The following is a 14,024-nucleotide window of genomic DNA, read 5'->3' as shown; positions in this document are numbered from 1 at the left end:
CCTGGAGCTATGACCACAGTGAACATTTACTAGAATTACAGGCCAGGGTTGGAGAACTTCACCTTCCTTAAATAAATGCACTTATGCAAATTCCTGGACAAATTCATTTAACAACGACTCGCAACTGTTTTGAACAGAGCCACGACCCCCCCCCGCCCCCCGACTCTTGGGGTGCACGTTGTTTCAGGGCAGCGGCTATCATGAAACAGGACCGCTGGCGGCTGGAAGTGCAGGGAGGTTGTCAGCCGGCGACACTGTGATCCTCAGCAGTCAGACTAGAGCTAGTGGGGAGCCCTGCGGAGCTGCTGCATCAGTGAAACGCACTGACGGGTTCAGCCGTGCTGACCTGCAGGCCCACAGTGTCCTGTGCCTAGCAGTAAAGGATAACAGCAGGGGCCAGTGGATCCAGGCAGGCAGCAATTACTCTCAGCTTCTCTGGGAACCTGGAATTGGAGCGGTGCTGTTTTCCACCTGCCCTCAGCTCCTGTATGCTTCCAGGTCCTCAAGGCAACCTAGGCTCCCACAGAGCAGGGTTCTGTTCTCTATTAAGAGGCATTTATCACACAGCCCAGGACTGTGAAGCTCAAGTTTTTCTTGGGGGAAAGCTAATAATCGTAGCACAGTGTCTTGACTGCTACCCAGTAGAGCAGCCAGACAAGAGGAGATTTCATCCTTTGTGGCTCAGAAATTTTATGATTAAACTGAAAAGGAAACATGGCTAAATTAAACTTTCAAAGAACCATTTCCCTCTGCATGATCACAGGCTTGCATGGATAGTAGGCATACTAGTCGCTGGCTGCACTGTGGTAAGGATGGCGGGAGTCTATGCCCTCTAGATATTTTCTGGGTTGTGTTCTCATTGTCCCTGGCCTGAGTGACAGCCTCTCTACGGATCTCGACTCTCCCAGGGCCCTGGTTCCTTTTCTGCCACAGTAAGGGTGAAACTTCTGACCACAGTTCTCCACAGTGATCTCCCTCCAGCTTCCGGCTATGGGAGCCCTGAGTGTCAGCAACCTTCCCACCGTCTCACTAACAAGGCGGGTTGCATGCTTGCCCATGGCCGGCATGCCCAGGAATGAGGGATTCTGTGGGGCAGTGCATAAGATTCAGACCCAAACCGCACTGGCCTAACCCTGCTGCACTTGTAATACAGGATCGCCAGGCCCACATACAGCTTTGTTCTGAGGGCAAACCACGTCAGAAAGGAGCTGGAAGTCCCGATGCCCACCTCTCCCTTCAACATGTGTGTCTAGGTCTCTTTCCTCTCAACCAAGCTGGTGTGGGAGGTCTCTCTGTCTCTGTGTTGCTCTTATTGGTTAATGGATAAAGAACGGCTTTGAGCCAATGGCAGGGAAGATCAAACCTAGGTGGGGAAAGGCAGGCTGTATGCTGGGAGGAAGAAGGGCGGAGTCAGAGAGTAGCTATGGAGCCACTGTTGGAGACAGACACAGACGTGCTGAAACTTTGCTGTTAGGCCACAACCTCGTGGTGATGCACAGATTAATGGAGATGGGTTAAGTGAATATGTAGGAGTTAGCCAATAAGAAGCTAGAGCTAATGGGCCAAGCAGTGATTTAATTTTTCTGTGTGATTATTTTGGGGCTAAGTGGCCAGGAACCAACAAGTGGCCCCTCCTGTAACACCAAGCCAGTAGCCTGATCTGGCCTACAGTTTTGCCGCTTTAGGACTGAATTCCCAAACAAATAAAAAGTCATTCCAGGAGCTGGACGTGCAGACGGAGAAAGTGGCATTGGCTGTTCATGGTTGTAGCGGCTCTCTTGGGGGTTAATAAATATATCCCAGAATTCCGAGAATAGCAACTGTACAAGTTCATGAATATGAGTGGAATTTTGGGTCCATTACATTGCATTGTGTAGTCTATTATGTGTGTGTGAGTGGGGGTTTTGCCTACATGTATGTCTGTACACCATCATGGGTGTTTTGCCTACATGTATGTCTGTACGCCATCATGGATGCTGGAGTGACAGGTGGTTGTGAGTCGCCTGAGAGTGCTAATCGAATCAGATCTTCCGGAAGAGTAGCCGGTATTCTCAACCAGCTTTCAGCCTTGCATTATGTACTTCAAAAGGGGCAGTTCAAAGGTGATGAGCATTCTTGGCAGAGAAGAGGAGGTCCAAAGTTACTTGGTCAGCCTTCTGGAGTATCAGCCAGTCTCAGCACTGAATCTCACTGGTCAGCCTCCTGGAGCATCAGCCAGTCTATCACTGCAGCCTACTGGTCAACCTCCTGAGGTCAGCCAATCTATCACTGCAGCCTACTGGTCAACCTCCTGGAGCGTCAGCCAGTCTCAGCACTGAATCTCACTGGTCAGCCTACTGGAGCATCAGCCAGTCTCATCACAGAATCTTACCTCAGTTCCTGTTTCTCTCCAGTCCCAAGCCCGACTGCCTCCGGGCCATACTTTGCAATCCTTGTAGGTTGAGGTAGAGCCTTGCACTTTCATTTGCCCCCAAGAGAGGGAAGCAATTTTAGGGGAAGCCATCAGCAACCCAGCTGCAATCTGAAGTTAAAGAAAAAGGTGCCAAGTCAGTCACTAAGGAACGTTGAAACCACTCCAAAATCCAGAGATAGATGCCCCAATTCTCCACAGGAGGTACCCTTCTCTAACAAGATTCTTACCCCATTGTAAATCCTCTCTCTCTCTCTCTCTCTCTCTCTCTCTCTCTCTCTCTCTCTCTCTCTCTCTCTCTCTCGTTTTTTGGGACAGGGTTTCTCTGTGTAGCCCTGGCTGTTCTGGAACTCACTCTGTAGACAAGGCTGGCCTCAAACTTACAGAGATCCACCTGCCTCTGTCTTCTGAGAGCTGGGATTAAAGGTGTGTGCCACCACTGCCCGGTTACTGAGCATTTCTCTAAGACATAGACATTATTCTTGGGATCCAGAATCATGAAAGCACAGAGAGCAGAGATGACAAGTATTCTAAAGACTCCAGAGGTAACCCTCAGGATAAAGTCTGGAGATGGAGATTTAGTGAGGTGTGGTGGTGTTCTAGGCAGAGTTCAAGGCCACCCTGCTCTAGGAAGTGAGTTCTAGGACAGCCAAGGCTGGGGCAATGGCTCAGAGGTTAAGAACACTAGCTGTTCTTCTGGAGGACCTGAGTTCAATTCCCAGTAACTACATGGTGGGATCTGATGCCTACTTCTGGCATAAAGGCACTCATATACATAAAACAAACAAATCTTTAAAAAAAAACTTAAAACAACAATGAAACCAAAACAAAATAATTAAAGTGGAAAAAAAGCTCAACACCTTGCTTTTGAAAATTAAACATTTACTTGTCCCTCTGCAATTAAAACTACTAAGTGCCTATTTATACATACCACTGAGTTCCCAGCTCCCAGGAAGTCCCCTATCCACATTCTGTAGGCACCTAAGTGCAACTGTGGGAGCCAGCCATGATAAGCTAACTATGGGCAGGTCACCCAAAGGAAGTTCTTTACTTTCAACCATTATCACCTGCCATCTGTAAATTTATTTATTTATTTTTTTGTTTTTTCGAGACAGGGTTTCTCTGTGGCTTTGGAGCCTGTCCTGGAACTAGCTCTTGTAGACCAGGCTGGTCTCGAACTCACAGAGATCCGCCTGCCTCTGCCTCCCAAGTGCTGGGATTAAAGGCATGCGCCACCACCGCCCCACAAGATAATTTTTTAAAACCTAAAACTACTGAGCATAATGGTGTGACCTTTGCCCTCAGCAGTCAGTGGAGGCAGCTGAGGCCACCCAGGGCCACGCAGTGAGACCCGTCAAAAAATTTATATTATTTTTACGGTCTGTGTGTGCAAGTCACATCGTGTTTATGTAGAGGTTAGACCTGCTTCTTTCCAGCCACCTCGTGGGATCCCAGGATGGAATCCAGGTGGTCAGCCTCTATCCACTTAGCTGTCTGTCCCTGTCCCTAAGAAAACTTTTGAGGAGCAGCAAAATGAATTATGGGAAATAGTAAACTGGTGTGAGCAGAGGATGCCTGTATCTGTGCCTTGAGACATGTGCTATGGCTTCTAACACAAAATGCCCCAGGTGGCTTCAATGGCAGAACTTTCTTCTCTCACTTTGGAAAGCCAGGATGTAAGATAAAAATGCCAGCATGGTTGGTTCACGGTGAGACCTTTTTATGCCTTGCAAATGGTCACCTTGCTACACCCTCAGGTGGCCCTTTCTACAGCCACACACATTTCAGTGCTACTCCCTATCCTTTGTTTAAAAAAAAAAGGGTTTATCTTTGTTTATGTGTGTGCGCATAGGCTTGCACGAGCAAACTGCACCACCTGCATGCAGGAGCCCACAGCAGCCAGTAGAGGGCACTGGAGCCTTTGGAATTAGAGTTTCACATGGTTGTGAGACACTTGGCTTGCTGGGAACCAAACCCGGGTGTTCCGCAAGAGCAGTAGGCACTCTTATCTGATGCACCAACGTCTATTTAACTCCTTCCTGTCTGTAGGGAAAGGAGGAAGCCGAGTGTGGGATACTCTGAATGTACAGCCTTTACAGGGATCAAGGCCTCAGACTCCTGGGAAATTGGCAAAGTCTTCTCCAAGTGTTGACGGACGACTGATCAGTGTGCATACTAGCAATGGTAGGTAGCATCCTTCTCCCTTCTTCCTGTTTCCTACAGAGAGTAGCTGACTCCCACCCCAGGCTGTACATAACAACCACCACCCCGAGGTCCAGAAGTGCTGAGGTAGCTGCTGCTGCTGCTGGAGTACTGCCCATCTGCCCCAGCTTTTCTGTGTCCTGTGTGGGTCACTTTGGTATTATTGCCCTCTCCCCATTCTCTAGCCATCCCCAGCCAGCTTTCTAGATCCAAGCCAGAAGCTTCTCTGCACTTCTTTAAGACTGGGTCTCACTATGTAGTCATGACTGGACCAGAACTCGGACAGAAACTTGCTATATAGACCACTCTGGCCTAGAACTGACAGAGATGCTCCTGCTTCTGTGTCCTGAACTCTGGGATTAAAGTCTGTACCACCATGCTCATTACTATTATTATTAAATTTTATGTGTATGGGTGTTTTGTCTGCATGCGTTTTTGTGCACCATGAACATGCTTGGTGCCTACAGAGGACAAAGAGCCCCTGGAACTGGAGTTACAGGCTGATGTGAGCTGCCATGTGGGTGCTGGGAATCAAAACCAGGTCCTCTGGAAGAGCAGCCAGTGCTCTTAACTACTGAGCCATCTCTCCAGTCCCAATTTTACATTTACATTGTAGCAAACATTACAAAGATGTTTGAAATCCTTCTGGTTTGAAATTAATGTTTAAACATCCTTCCTCATGGCTCAAAAGCCAATGTGTAAAATATATCCTAATGTAATGATATCAACATGAACAATGAACAAATTTCAGGATACTGCAAGGGGCAGACCACAGTTTCCATTTTCTGGTATGGACGGTAATTCTGTGAGGTTGAGCACCTTGAAGAGAGTGGTGACTGGAACCTGGTCCGTCAGCCCATCTTCTCACCACACTGTCTGGATACTACAGACATTCTTCTGCAAGTCCATCAACTGCCCTGATTCCATCTCCTCTGCACTAAAGAGGTAGTGGCTTCCTCCTTCCATTCAGTTTGATAGAAATAGGAACGAGGGCTTCTTGGCTCTTCCTTAGTTGCTACTCTAGTTTCTTTGAGAGACAGGGTTTCTCTCTGTAGCCCTGGCTGGCTTTGAACTCGCAGAGATCCGCCTGCCTCTGACTCCCGAGTTTAGCTGGGACTAAAGGTGTGCACGAACCACCACACTCGGCCAAAGTTTTTTTTTTTTTTTTCTGCATCCATTGAAATGAATGGTCCTTTTTCTTTATTCTGTTAATATGATGTAATATAGAGACTGATTTTTGTATGTTAAAGCAAATTTTGTGCCGGGCGATGGTGGCGCATGCCTTTAATCCCAGCACTCGGGAGGCAGAGACAGGCGGATCTCTGTGAGTTCGAGACCAGCCTGGTCTACAGAGCTAGTTCCAGGACAGGCTCCAAAACCACAGAGAAACCCTGTCTCAAAAAACCAAAAAAAAAAAAAAAAAAAAAGCAAATTTTGTATGCTTGGGATAAATTCCATTAGTTACTGTGTATATAATTACTGTGAAGTTGTTAATCCCAAAGATGGGAGGAGACACTGACCCAAATCATCAAGGCTAAATTAATTAAAACAAACAATTAATTAAAGTGATCTTTTGCTTTAATTAATAATAATAAAACAACAAGTCTTTTATTCACGTACATGGGCTTCCTCCTCTTAAGATGGGGCTCAAGAGGCTGGACATGAGGAAGACAAGGTTTTATAGCTCGGGGTAGGAGATTTCCAGTTGAGGAATTTGGTGGGCACCCTGACTGGGTTATAGGAGCAGAATATAAGCAGAGTTAGTTCTCAGGACCTGCTCAAACAAAGGCATGTCTGCAAGGTGGTTGAATCAAGGTAGTAATAGTAACAGGCAGTCATAAAAACGCTTTGACACAAAAACATGGTTGCCGTTTCCTGGAACAAAAACCATTTGTAGTTAAAGTTACAGGTAGCGCATAGCCGGGTCCTTGAGAAACAGACTTAGTCATAAACAGGAATGAGCCAAGTTTGTTTTTACTATAAGATGGCTTTTTAAGGGGGCTGGAGGGATGGCTCAGGGTTTTAAGGGCACTGAAGGCTCCTCCAGGGCACCAGGTTCAAGTTTTCACATGCAGCTCACAACCGTCTGTAACTCTAGTTCCAGGGGATCCAGCACCCTCACAAAGACAAACATGGAGGCAACACACAGATGCTCATTTAAAGAAGAAGAAAAAGAAAAGATGACTTTTAAACCTAAAATGGAGGCAGACTGGTTCTTCAAAACAATACTTATGCTTAGTATTTTGGGATCCTGTTGAGAGACTAGGAGATGGACCTCCTGGTAGGCAGACAGACAGGGAGGGGGCCATGGCTAGTTAACAAAGGTGGCGAATTCACAAGATGGCCAGAGTCTTTCTCACCTCTGACTGGAACAAAAGCCCCACAGCTTAGAACACAGGCCCCGTAGGCTTCTCTCACAGCAGGCCCCCTGCTGAGGGACTGGCCCAACAAGTTCAAGGCCTGCTCAGGACCTGCTTCACAAAGGTTCTCAGTCAACCGTCCTAGCTTCCTACAAACTGACCAATCCTAAATTAGGGAGGAAGGCTCTTCAGAGGCTTTACCCTCCTCCTCGCCCCCTTCCCCCCTCCCCAGCACACACAGAGACTGCATTTTTCAGCTTCCTGAGTCCTTCTTCTGCTTTATGGGGGCATGCTTCTTTTCTGTGCCTGCTGTGTGTGTGTTTCCAACCCTCACTCAAAGTCTTTCTTCAGCTGCTGATTCTGTCGGTGGTGTTTAGATTTCCCTCTTGCTTGCTACCTGTTGCACTTCAGGTTTTTCCTGCCTTGTAATTCCTTAACTGGGAGAAAAAAATGACCTGATCAAGGCCCTAGACTGTGTCACTTCAGGACCCCAGACTGTGTCACTTCAGGACCCCAGACTGTGTCACTTCAGACCCCAGACTGTGTCACTTCAGGACCCCAGACTGTGTGTGTCACTTCAGGACCCCTAGACTGACTGCATTATTTCCCTTTTTAAAAATTCTCTTTCATTTTTAGTATAATTTTGATCTTGACGCACTAAATTGATGGTGAAAACACGCCAATGAGTCATGAGTCACAGTTTGAATCTACGGCTGTCAGCTGGGGGCATATTAGAAATATTTAAGAATGAGGCAGCAAGAACACAGACTACATAGAAACGAAAGTGGCGTGCTGGGATAAGTTGGTATCTGTGTTGATACCCTATTGCTGCAGCTCACCAGCAGCACTGGACAACAAGAACGGCAGAGGGCAGAGGCGTGCTTCGGAGGAGGCTCAGGGCAGGGGTTCCTCTGCCACTAATGCCTTAGCCACTCTGTGGTCCACATCAGTGTGTAGGCCCCCAAACAGCAACAGTATCGTGGGCGTGTGCTGTTTACTGTTTTTCAACAACAGACTTAGTGAAAGCACGACCTTAATTTTGCTTTGTAGCAGGACATCTCTTATCTTTGGATGGATCTAATTTTCAGATGCCCAAGGCCTGTGCTCTCAACTCCAGTCTGGATTAGAAAAGCAGAAGCCCCAGCCTTAGTTATCAGTCCCCTTTGGATAAGGCTGTGAATTAAGTATAGCAAAGAAAAACGACAGCATCAAAGCCTATGCTTTTCTGGGATTTTTCAAGACAGGGTTTCTTTGTGTAGTCTTGACTGTCCTGGAACTCACTGGAGACTGGGCTGCCTCGAACTCATTAAAGGTGGAAGGAGTTAGGCAGTGGTGGCGCACACCTTTAATCCCAGAACTCGGGAGGCAGAGGCAGGTGTATCTCTGTGAGTTCAAGGCCAGCCTCGACTACAAGAGGAAGTTTCAGGACAGCCAGGGCTGTTACACAGAGAAATCCTGTCTCAAAATACCAAGAAAGAAAAGGTGGAAGGAGAAGGGATTCCATGAAGTTGTCTTCTGACCTCCAGGCATACGGCACAAAACTCTGCACACACAAATGATATCGTAAAAGAATCATTATTCTAGGTAATAACTTTCTTTCAGAGAAATCTTTTTCTCTTTAAAAACAAGTTTCTTTGCCGGGCGGTGGTGGCGCACGCCTTTAATCCCAGCACTTGGGAGGCAGAGGCAGGCGGATCTCTGTGAGTTCGAGACCAGCCTGGTCTACAAGAGCTAGTTCCAGGACAGGCTCCAAAACCACAGAGAAACCCTGTCTCGAAAAACCAAAAAAAAAAAAAAAAAAAAAAAAACAAGTTTCTTTGGTAATGAAAATGATACAGACCTTTATGATTTTTCCCTCTTTTTACCTGGAAATGTATAACAAAATTCAATGATCATCTCTGAAGCCCTTTTCCATGTTCCTGGCATAATCATCTGCCCATTAAAAGAAATCTATATAGGCTGGAGAGATGGCTCAGAGGTTAAGAGCGCCGCCTGCTCTTCCAAAGGTCCTGAGTTCAATTCCCAGCAACCACATGGTGGCTCATAACCATCTGTGATGAGATCTGGTGCCCTCTTCTGGTCTGCAGACAGAGTACTGAGAATACTGTATACATAATAAATAAATAAATCTTTAAAAAAAAGAAATCTATATTTAGTCATTTTCTTATTTTATATGATTTACAATATATGTTGCTTTATATTAGCTTTAGGTAATATTTAGGTAGTAGATATTACATAAGTTTTAAATATACCTTTAGAACTTTGGCTTAAAGTAAAAAAAATTGTAGGCTAAATATCGCTGCATTCAACTTAAATGATAGGAACATCTTTTCTTTATTTTTTATTTTTTTGAGTCAAGGTTTCTCTGTAATTTTGGCGCCTGTCCTGGATCTTACTCTGTAGACCAGGCTGGCCTCAAACTCACAGAGATTCACCTGCCTTTGCCTCCCAAGTGGTGGCATGAGCCACCACTGCCCTACTGAAACATCTTTTTTTGATAACAAGAAAGATTTGTTTATTTGAAACAGACTCTCACTACGTAGCCCTATCTGGCCTCAATCAGAGCTCTTTCTGCTTCTGCTCACTGGCTGGGATTAAAGGAGTGAGTGTATTTTAAAGTACATACAATGTGGCAGGGAATTACACTAACCACTTTATTGGGAATTATCCATGCTGGAGATACTATCACTTCTCTTTAGGGATGTTTGAAGTAATGGAGGAACTTCAGAAGGTTATAAAGTACTTAGGAGTAGGACTCAGGTGTGCCTCAATCCAAAATTTCGGCTGCTAGCATACATACATTGTTTCCCAAGCAGCACTGGGATTCTTTCTGGGAGAATGTTACATCTTACTCCTCAGTGGAATGGAACGCGACTTCCTATCAAACTTGCCGTTCTACGGTCTACTTAGAGTCCTAGCTCACTCTCAGAGCCTGAGTTGAGCCCAGAGTCTTTCCTCCAGTAGAGCTTGGTTTCTCAGATTCTGTCGTGTGTGTGTGTGTGTGTGTGTGTGTGTGTGTGTGTGTGTGTGTGTTTCCTCACTAATGATTCCCCACTGGTTAGCCCTGGGACTCTGTTGAGATTCGTGCGCTTCAATATTGTGTAAGTTTCCACTAGGCAAGGAAGCTCTTTAAACAGGAAAGTAAGACAACTCAAAAATCGAGGCAGGAAGTCCCTGAAACCGGCCAGATTCACCAGGTCCCTCCCTGCCAGAGTTAGCGATAAAAGCTGAGACACCCCTCAGACTGAAGGAAGCTGGGCTTCATAGAAGACTCTGGGATCAGACCAGCTGCCTGGAAGAATCAGAAACCATCAGCTGAAGGGGTTCAGAGCAGAGTCTCTGGGAAACCACACTACTCCCCAACCTGCTGAGCGGTCTTCAGACTGTGAAGGGTGCTCCAGGTGTTGGGAGCTGTCACCCGTGCAGGGCTCCCAGCTGTCGGGATCTGTCACTGTGCTGGGGTCCCAGCTTTTGGGATCTGTGACCAGTGCAGGGTTCCCAGCTTTCGGGATCTGTCACCCATGCTGGGTTCCCAGCTTTGGGAGCTGTCACCCGCGCTGTGGTGTGCCTTACAGATGCAGCTGTCTTTGAGTCATTTCTGCTCCTGTACGTAAACCCTCATCCATACATACTCCCGTAAAAATAAAACTCATGGGTTCACCAAGTTGGACTTTGGTGCTATCTGTACTTTGGTCTGTCTGTGGGAGCCCTACCTGGGGCGAGGAGACCTGTGTAGCGTCTCCCCAGGAACAGCTCAGCCACACAACCCTCCGCAGAGGGCAAGAGCCCCCGGCGACCTTCCCGAGAGACTTTGCTCCACGGTCCCGCACCCCGCCACAACCGCACCTTCCTCCACTTTCCCTAACCGCTCCCCACAATCGCACTCCCAGCCGCCATTCTCTTTACCCTCCGTCCAACTTCCCCTCCTTCTCCCGGTCGCCTCCGTCCCCGGGTCCCGGAGATCACTCACGGAGCGCCGCTGCTCCCCGCGGCTCCCGGAGTCCGCCAGTCCGGGCGCTTTCCCTCTTCCCTGCCGCTCAGCTCCCAGGCCTGGGGCGAGGCTAGCCGAGCGCCCCGCCCCTCACTCCCCATTGGCTGCCGTCCCGGAGAGTCCCGCCCCCCGGGCTCGCCGCCCGCCCCTCCGCCCCGCTCCCCTTGTTTTCATTCCCCCTGTCACACGAGGCCGCGGCGACCCTGGAGTGGGAGGGGAGAAGAAGTCGGCAAGGGCCGGGGACGGGAAGAGGGCGGAGAGCGGAGGCCCCGGAGTGCCTCTCTGGCCCCCCTAGCGCACGCGCTTCTCGACTGCTCCGGGCCGGCGTGGTATTGTGGGATCGCGGCGCCCGGGCCTGAGACGCTCGCCGCCGCCGGGGCGTCCACTCGAGAGAGCGATCGAGCGCCTCCTGTCGTCCGCACGGCGGCCCTGCCGGCCCTCGGCTCCCCCCCGAACTCCTCCCGCCGCCGCCGCTCCCCCCCATCCCCTCCTCCTCCATCCTCCAGTTCAAAATGGCGACGGCGGCGGCGGCGGCGGCGATGGCTCCTCCGGGCTGCCCGGGTTCGTGCCCCAACTTCGCCGTCGTCTGCTCCTTCCTGGAACGCTACGGGCCGCTGCTGGACCTGCCCGAGCTGCCCTTCCCCGAGCTGGAGCGGGTGCTGCAGGCGCCGCCGCCGGACATCGGCCACGGAGAAGGTGAGCGATCGGCCCGAACGCCCGGCGGGAAGCGGCCCTGGCGCGCTCTGCCTCTCCGTAGACCTCCCGGGGCTCTGCGACCGGCTCCCCCTTCTCCAGGGACCGGGCTCCCCTCCGCGGATCCCGGGGAGAAGGGGGGGGTCCCGGGTGCTGGGGAGGCGGGGCGGAGGCCCCCCCTCTAGGGCCACTGTGCCCCGCGGGGACGGAGGTGGGGGCGTCGCGGGCCCGGTGGGGGCCGGGGCCCGGGAGGGATCATTGTGCCGGGCAGACGACCTGGGGCCGGGTCCCCCGCGCCGGTGTGGGCCCCCCCCCCAGTTCTGATCCCCTTAGGTGGCGGGGGAAGGGGAGAGCAGGTTCCGGCCAGCCTTGCGCTTTTCTCCTTCCCCTCCTCCCTCCGATCCTCCCCACTGTCTCCGGGGAGGCCGGGCCCATCTTCTCCTGGCGCCCCCTCGGCTCACTCCACCTGAGTGGGCGGGGGCCGGCGGACACTCCACTCTCCCTGTGGTGGGAACTCCCCCGAGAGAGTCGGTTCCCGTCTCTTCCCGTGCCCTGGAGGGCTGGTCTAAACCCCCAAACTCCTTCCTTTCTCCTCTCAGGGAAGGGGGCTTCTCCCAGTCCCTCATCGGGAAGGGAAATGAAGTCAGCTCAGCTTCTCCACTCTGGGGAGGCAAGGGTTAATTTCTCCTCCTCCATAGTTTTCCTCCTCACCACCTCCCCCAAAATAATAGAAAAGCATCTCCCCACTTTTCTCTCTCCCTTCCCCCTATCGCGGCAACAGGGCTTAGGGGAAGAAGAAGTCACTCTTCCATTTGCAGGGTGGGGTGGGGTGGTTAGTCTGTAGGCTGGAGGAGGGGCGCAGACGGTAGGAGAAACAGTTGAAGAAGGTGCTTGTTGCTCATGTTTCTCTCTCTGGTGCCGCTGGTCTATTATTGGTGTTCGCAAGTGGTGCTCCTTCCACATAAGGCCACCGCGCGGGTGCAGGGCGCATGCTCTGCCCGGCCCCATTGAAACTTCCTGCTGCTGGTTCTTTTGCGGGAGCATCTCGAGCGCTGTGCTTGCGGCTTGCAGCCCTCATGCACCGAGCGCTCACACTCTTCTCCCCTGTTAATCCTAATCCATGCCGCTCCTTTTCTAGCACTTTATTTCCCTCGGAGAAGGCTTATTTGTGTACTCCGAACATTGCCTTTGTCTGAGTACAGCCCTTGGCAGAAGAAACGTTTTCCAAATAGGTCTTTCTCTGCCCCCCCACCCCCATTCTTTTTCTTTTGATCTGAGTGTAGATGACCAGGGTGGGCTGGGTAGTTTACAAGATATGATAGCTATGACCTTTCTAAGAAAGCAGAGTCGATTTTCTGTTCTCTATGAAAATGAAGTTCCCGATATGATGGATTTACATAGCTAGGGAAAGGCCCGAGTATGAAGTTCTTCAAAGTAACCTGTAGTGAAAATGCGTAATGTACTATGTTATCGAAGATTAACCCTAAGGCGGTTCTTAAGCTGCTCTTCACCTGTCTCTTCTGAGAAACGTCTCAGTGTTGCTTTGTCTGCCTCTGGAACTCTGCACATCATGCTGGCCTGGAACTCCTAAAAGTCCTCCTGCCTCTGTCTCCTCCCATGTGCTAGGATTAAGGCGTTTGCCACCGTGCCCGATACATCTCTCTTTACCAGTTCGCATTTTTTACACTCTCTCTGGCTAAAAAAAGGCTAATTTTTTAAAACTATGAAATTGGTGGACTTCATATTAAGATTTTCTGCAGAATTTCTTTAATCATTAAGCTTCTGATGTATTAATTTCGTTATTAAATTATATTTACATTCTTTTTTGAAGGAAATAGTTACTGTGAAGTAGGATACCTTAAGTTTTAGGATTCTTTAGAAATAATAGTAATTTATTTGTCAGAGAGAAAAATGTGAGAATTTTAGGGAAACTGATGGTAAATTGTTTTTAGAATTTATTTGGACGAAGTTAAGAGGCAGGCATGGGTGCCACTGCAGTTTGAATAGCAGGTAAGCCTGAGTTCCCCTGAATTTTGACCAGTGTACTTATTTTGTATTAGTACTGGAAGAGGATGGTTTGATATATCTAGCGTTGAGCTTTGGGCCATCAGCTAAGCAAAAACGCGACAGAAGTTGGACTAAGGAATCATTTGCCTCAGCCACAGCATTGCCATTGATATAGTTGCTAAGGATTGATAATAGATTGTGTCAAAATCTAAGAATAATTGTTAATTAATGTCACACTGTTCAAGACACATGGCAAATGAAAAGTCTCTCTGAGCCGGGCGGTGGTGGCGCACGCCTTTAATCCCAGCACTCGGGAGGCAGAGGCAGGCGGATCTCTGTGAGTTCGAGACCAGCCTGGTCT

The 14,024-nt window shown here is 49.3% G+C and overlaps 2 protein-coding genes across 3 annotated transcripts in view; one reads left to right on the top strand and one right to left on the bottom strand.

Annotated features, from left to right (window-relative positions):
• The window catches only part of Aamdc (adipogenesis associated Mth938 domain containing), a 15,538-nt gene extending 4,505 nt beyond the window's left edge, over positions 1-11,033 (bottom strand). Inside the window, exons 1-2 of one of the 2 annotated variants that reach the window (XM_005357546.2) lie at positions 10,943-11,033; positions 2,372-2,521 (exon numbers count right to left, since the gene is read on the bottom strand). In XM_005357546.2, coding sequence (XP_005357603.1) covers positions 2,372-2,503 — 132 coding nt within the window. In that variant the 5' untranslated portion in view covers positions 2,504-2,521; positions 10,943-11,033. Of the gene's footprint in view, positions 1-2,371; positions 2,522-10,878 lie in introns of both variants that reach the window. The other variant, XM_005357547.2, reaches the window with a different exon arrangement.
• Positions 11,034-11,192: 159 nt separating this feature from the next.
• Positions 11,193-14,024, top strand: part of Rsf1 (remodeling and spacing factor 1) — a 102,488-nt gene continuing 99,656 nt past the window's right edge. The window contains exon 1 of the mRNA XM_013350117.2: positions 11,193-11,659. Within this exon, the coding sequence (XP_013205571.1) occupies positions 11,476-11,659 (184 nt within the window). The 5' untranslated portion in view covers positions 11,193-11,475. The remainder of the gene's footprint in view (positions 11,660-14,024) is intronic.

The sequence above is a fragment of the Microtus ochrogaster genome, chromosome 22, assembly GCF_000317375.1.
Source record: "Microtus ochrogaster isolate Prairie Vole_2 chromosome 22, MicOch1.0, whole genome shotgun sequence".
Lineage (NCBI taxonomy): Eukaryota > Metazoa > Chordata > Mammalia > Rodentia > Cricetidae > Microtus > Microtus ochrogaster.
This window is presented reverse-complemented; position numbering and strand designations above follow the sequence as displayed.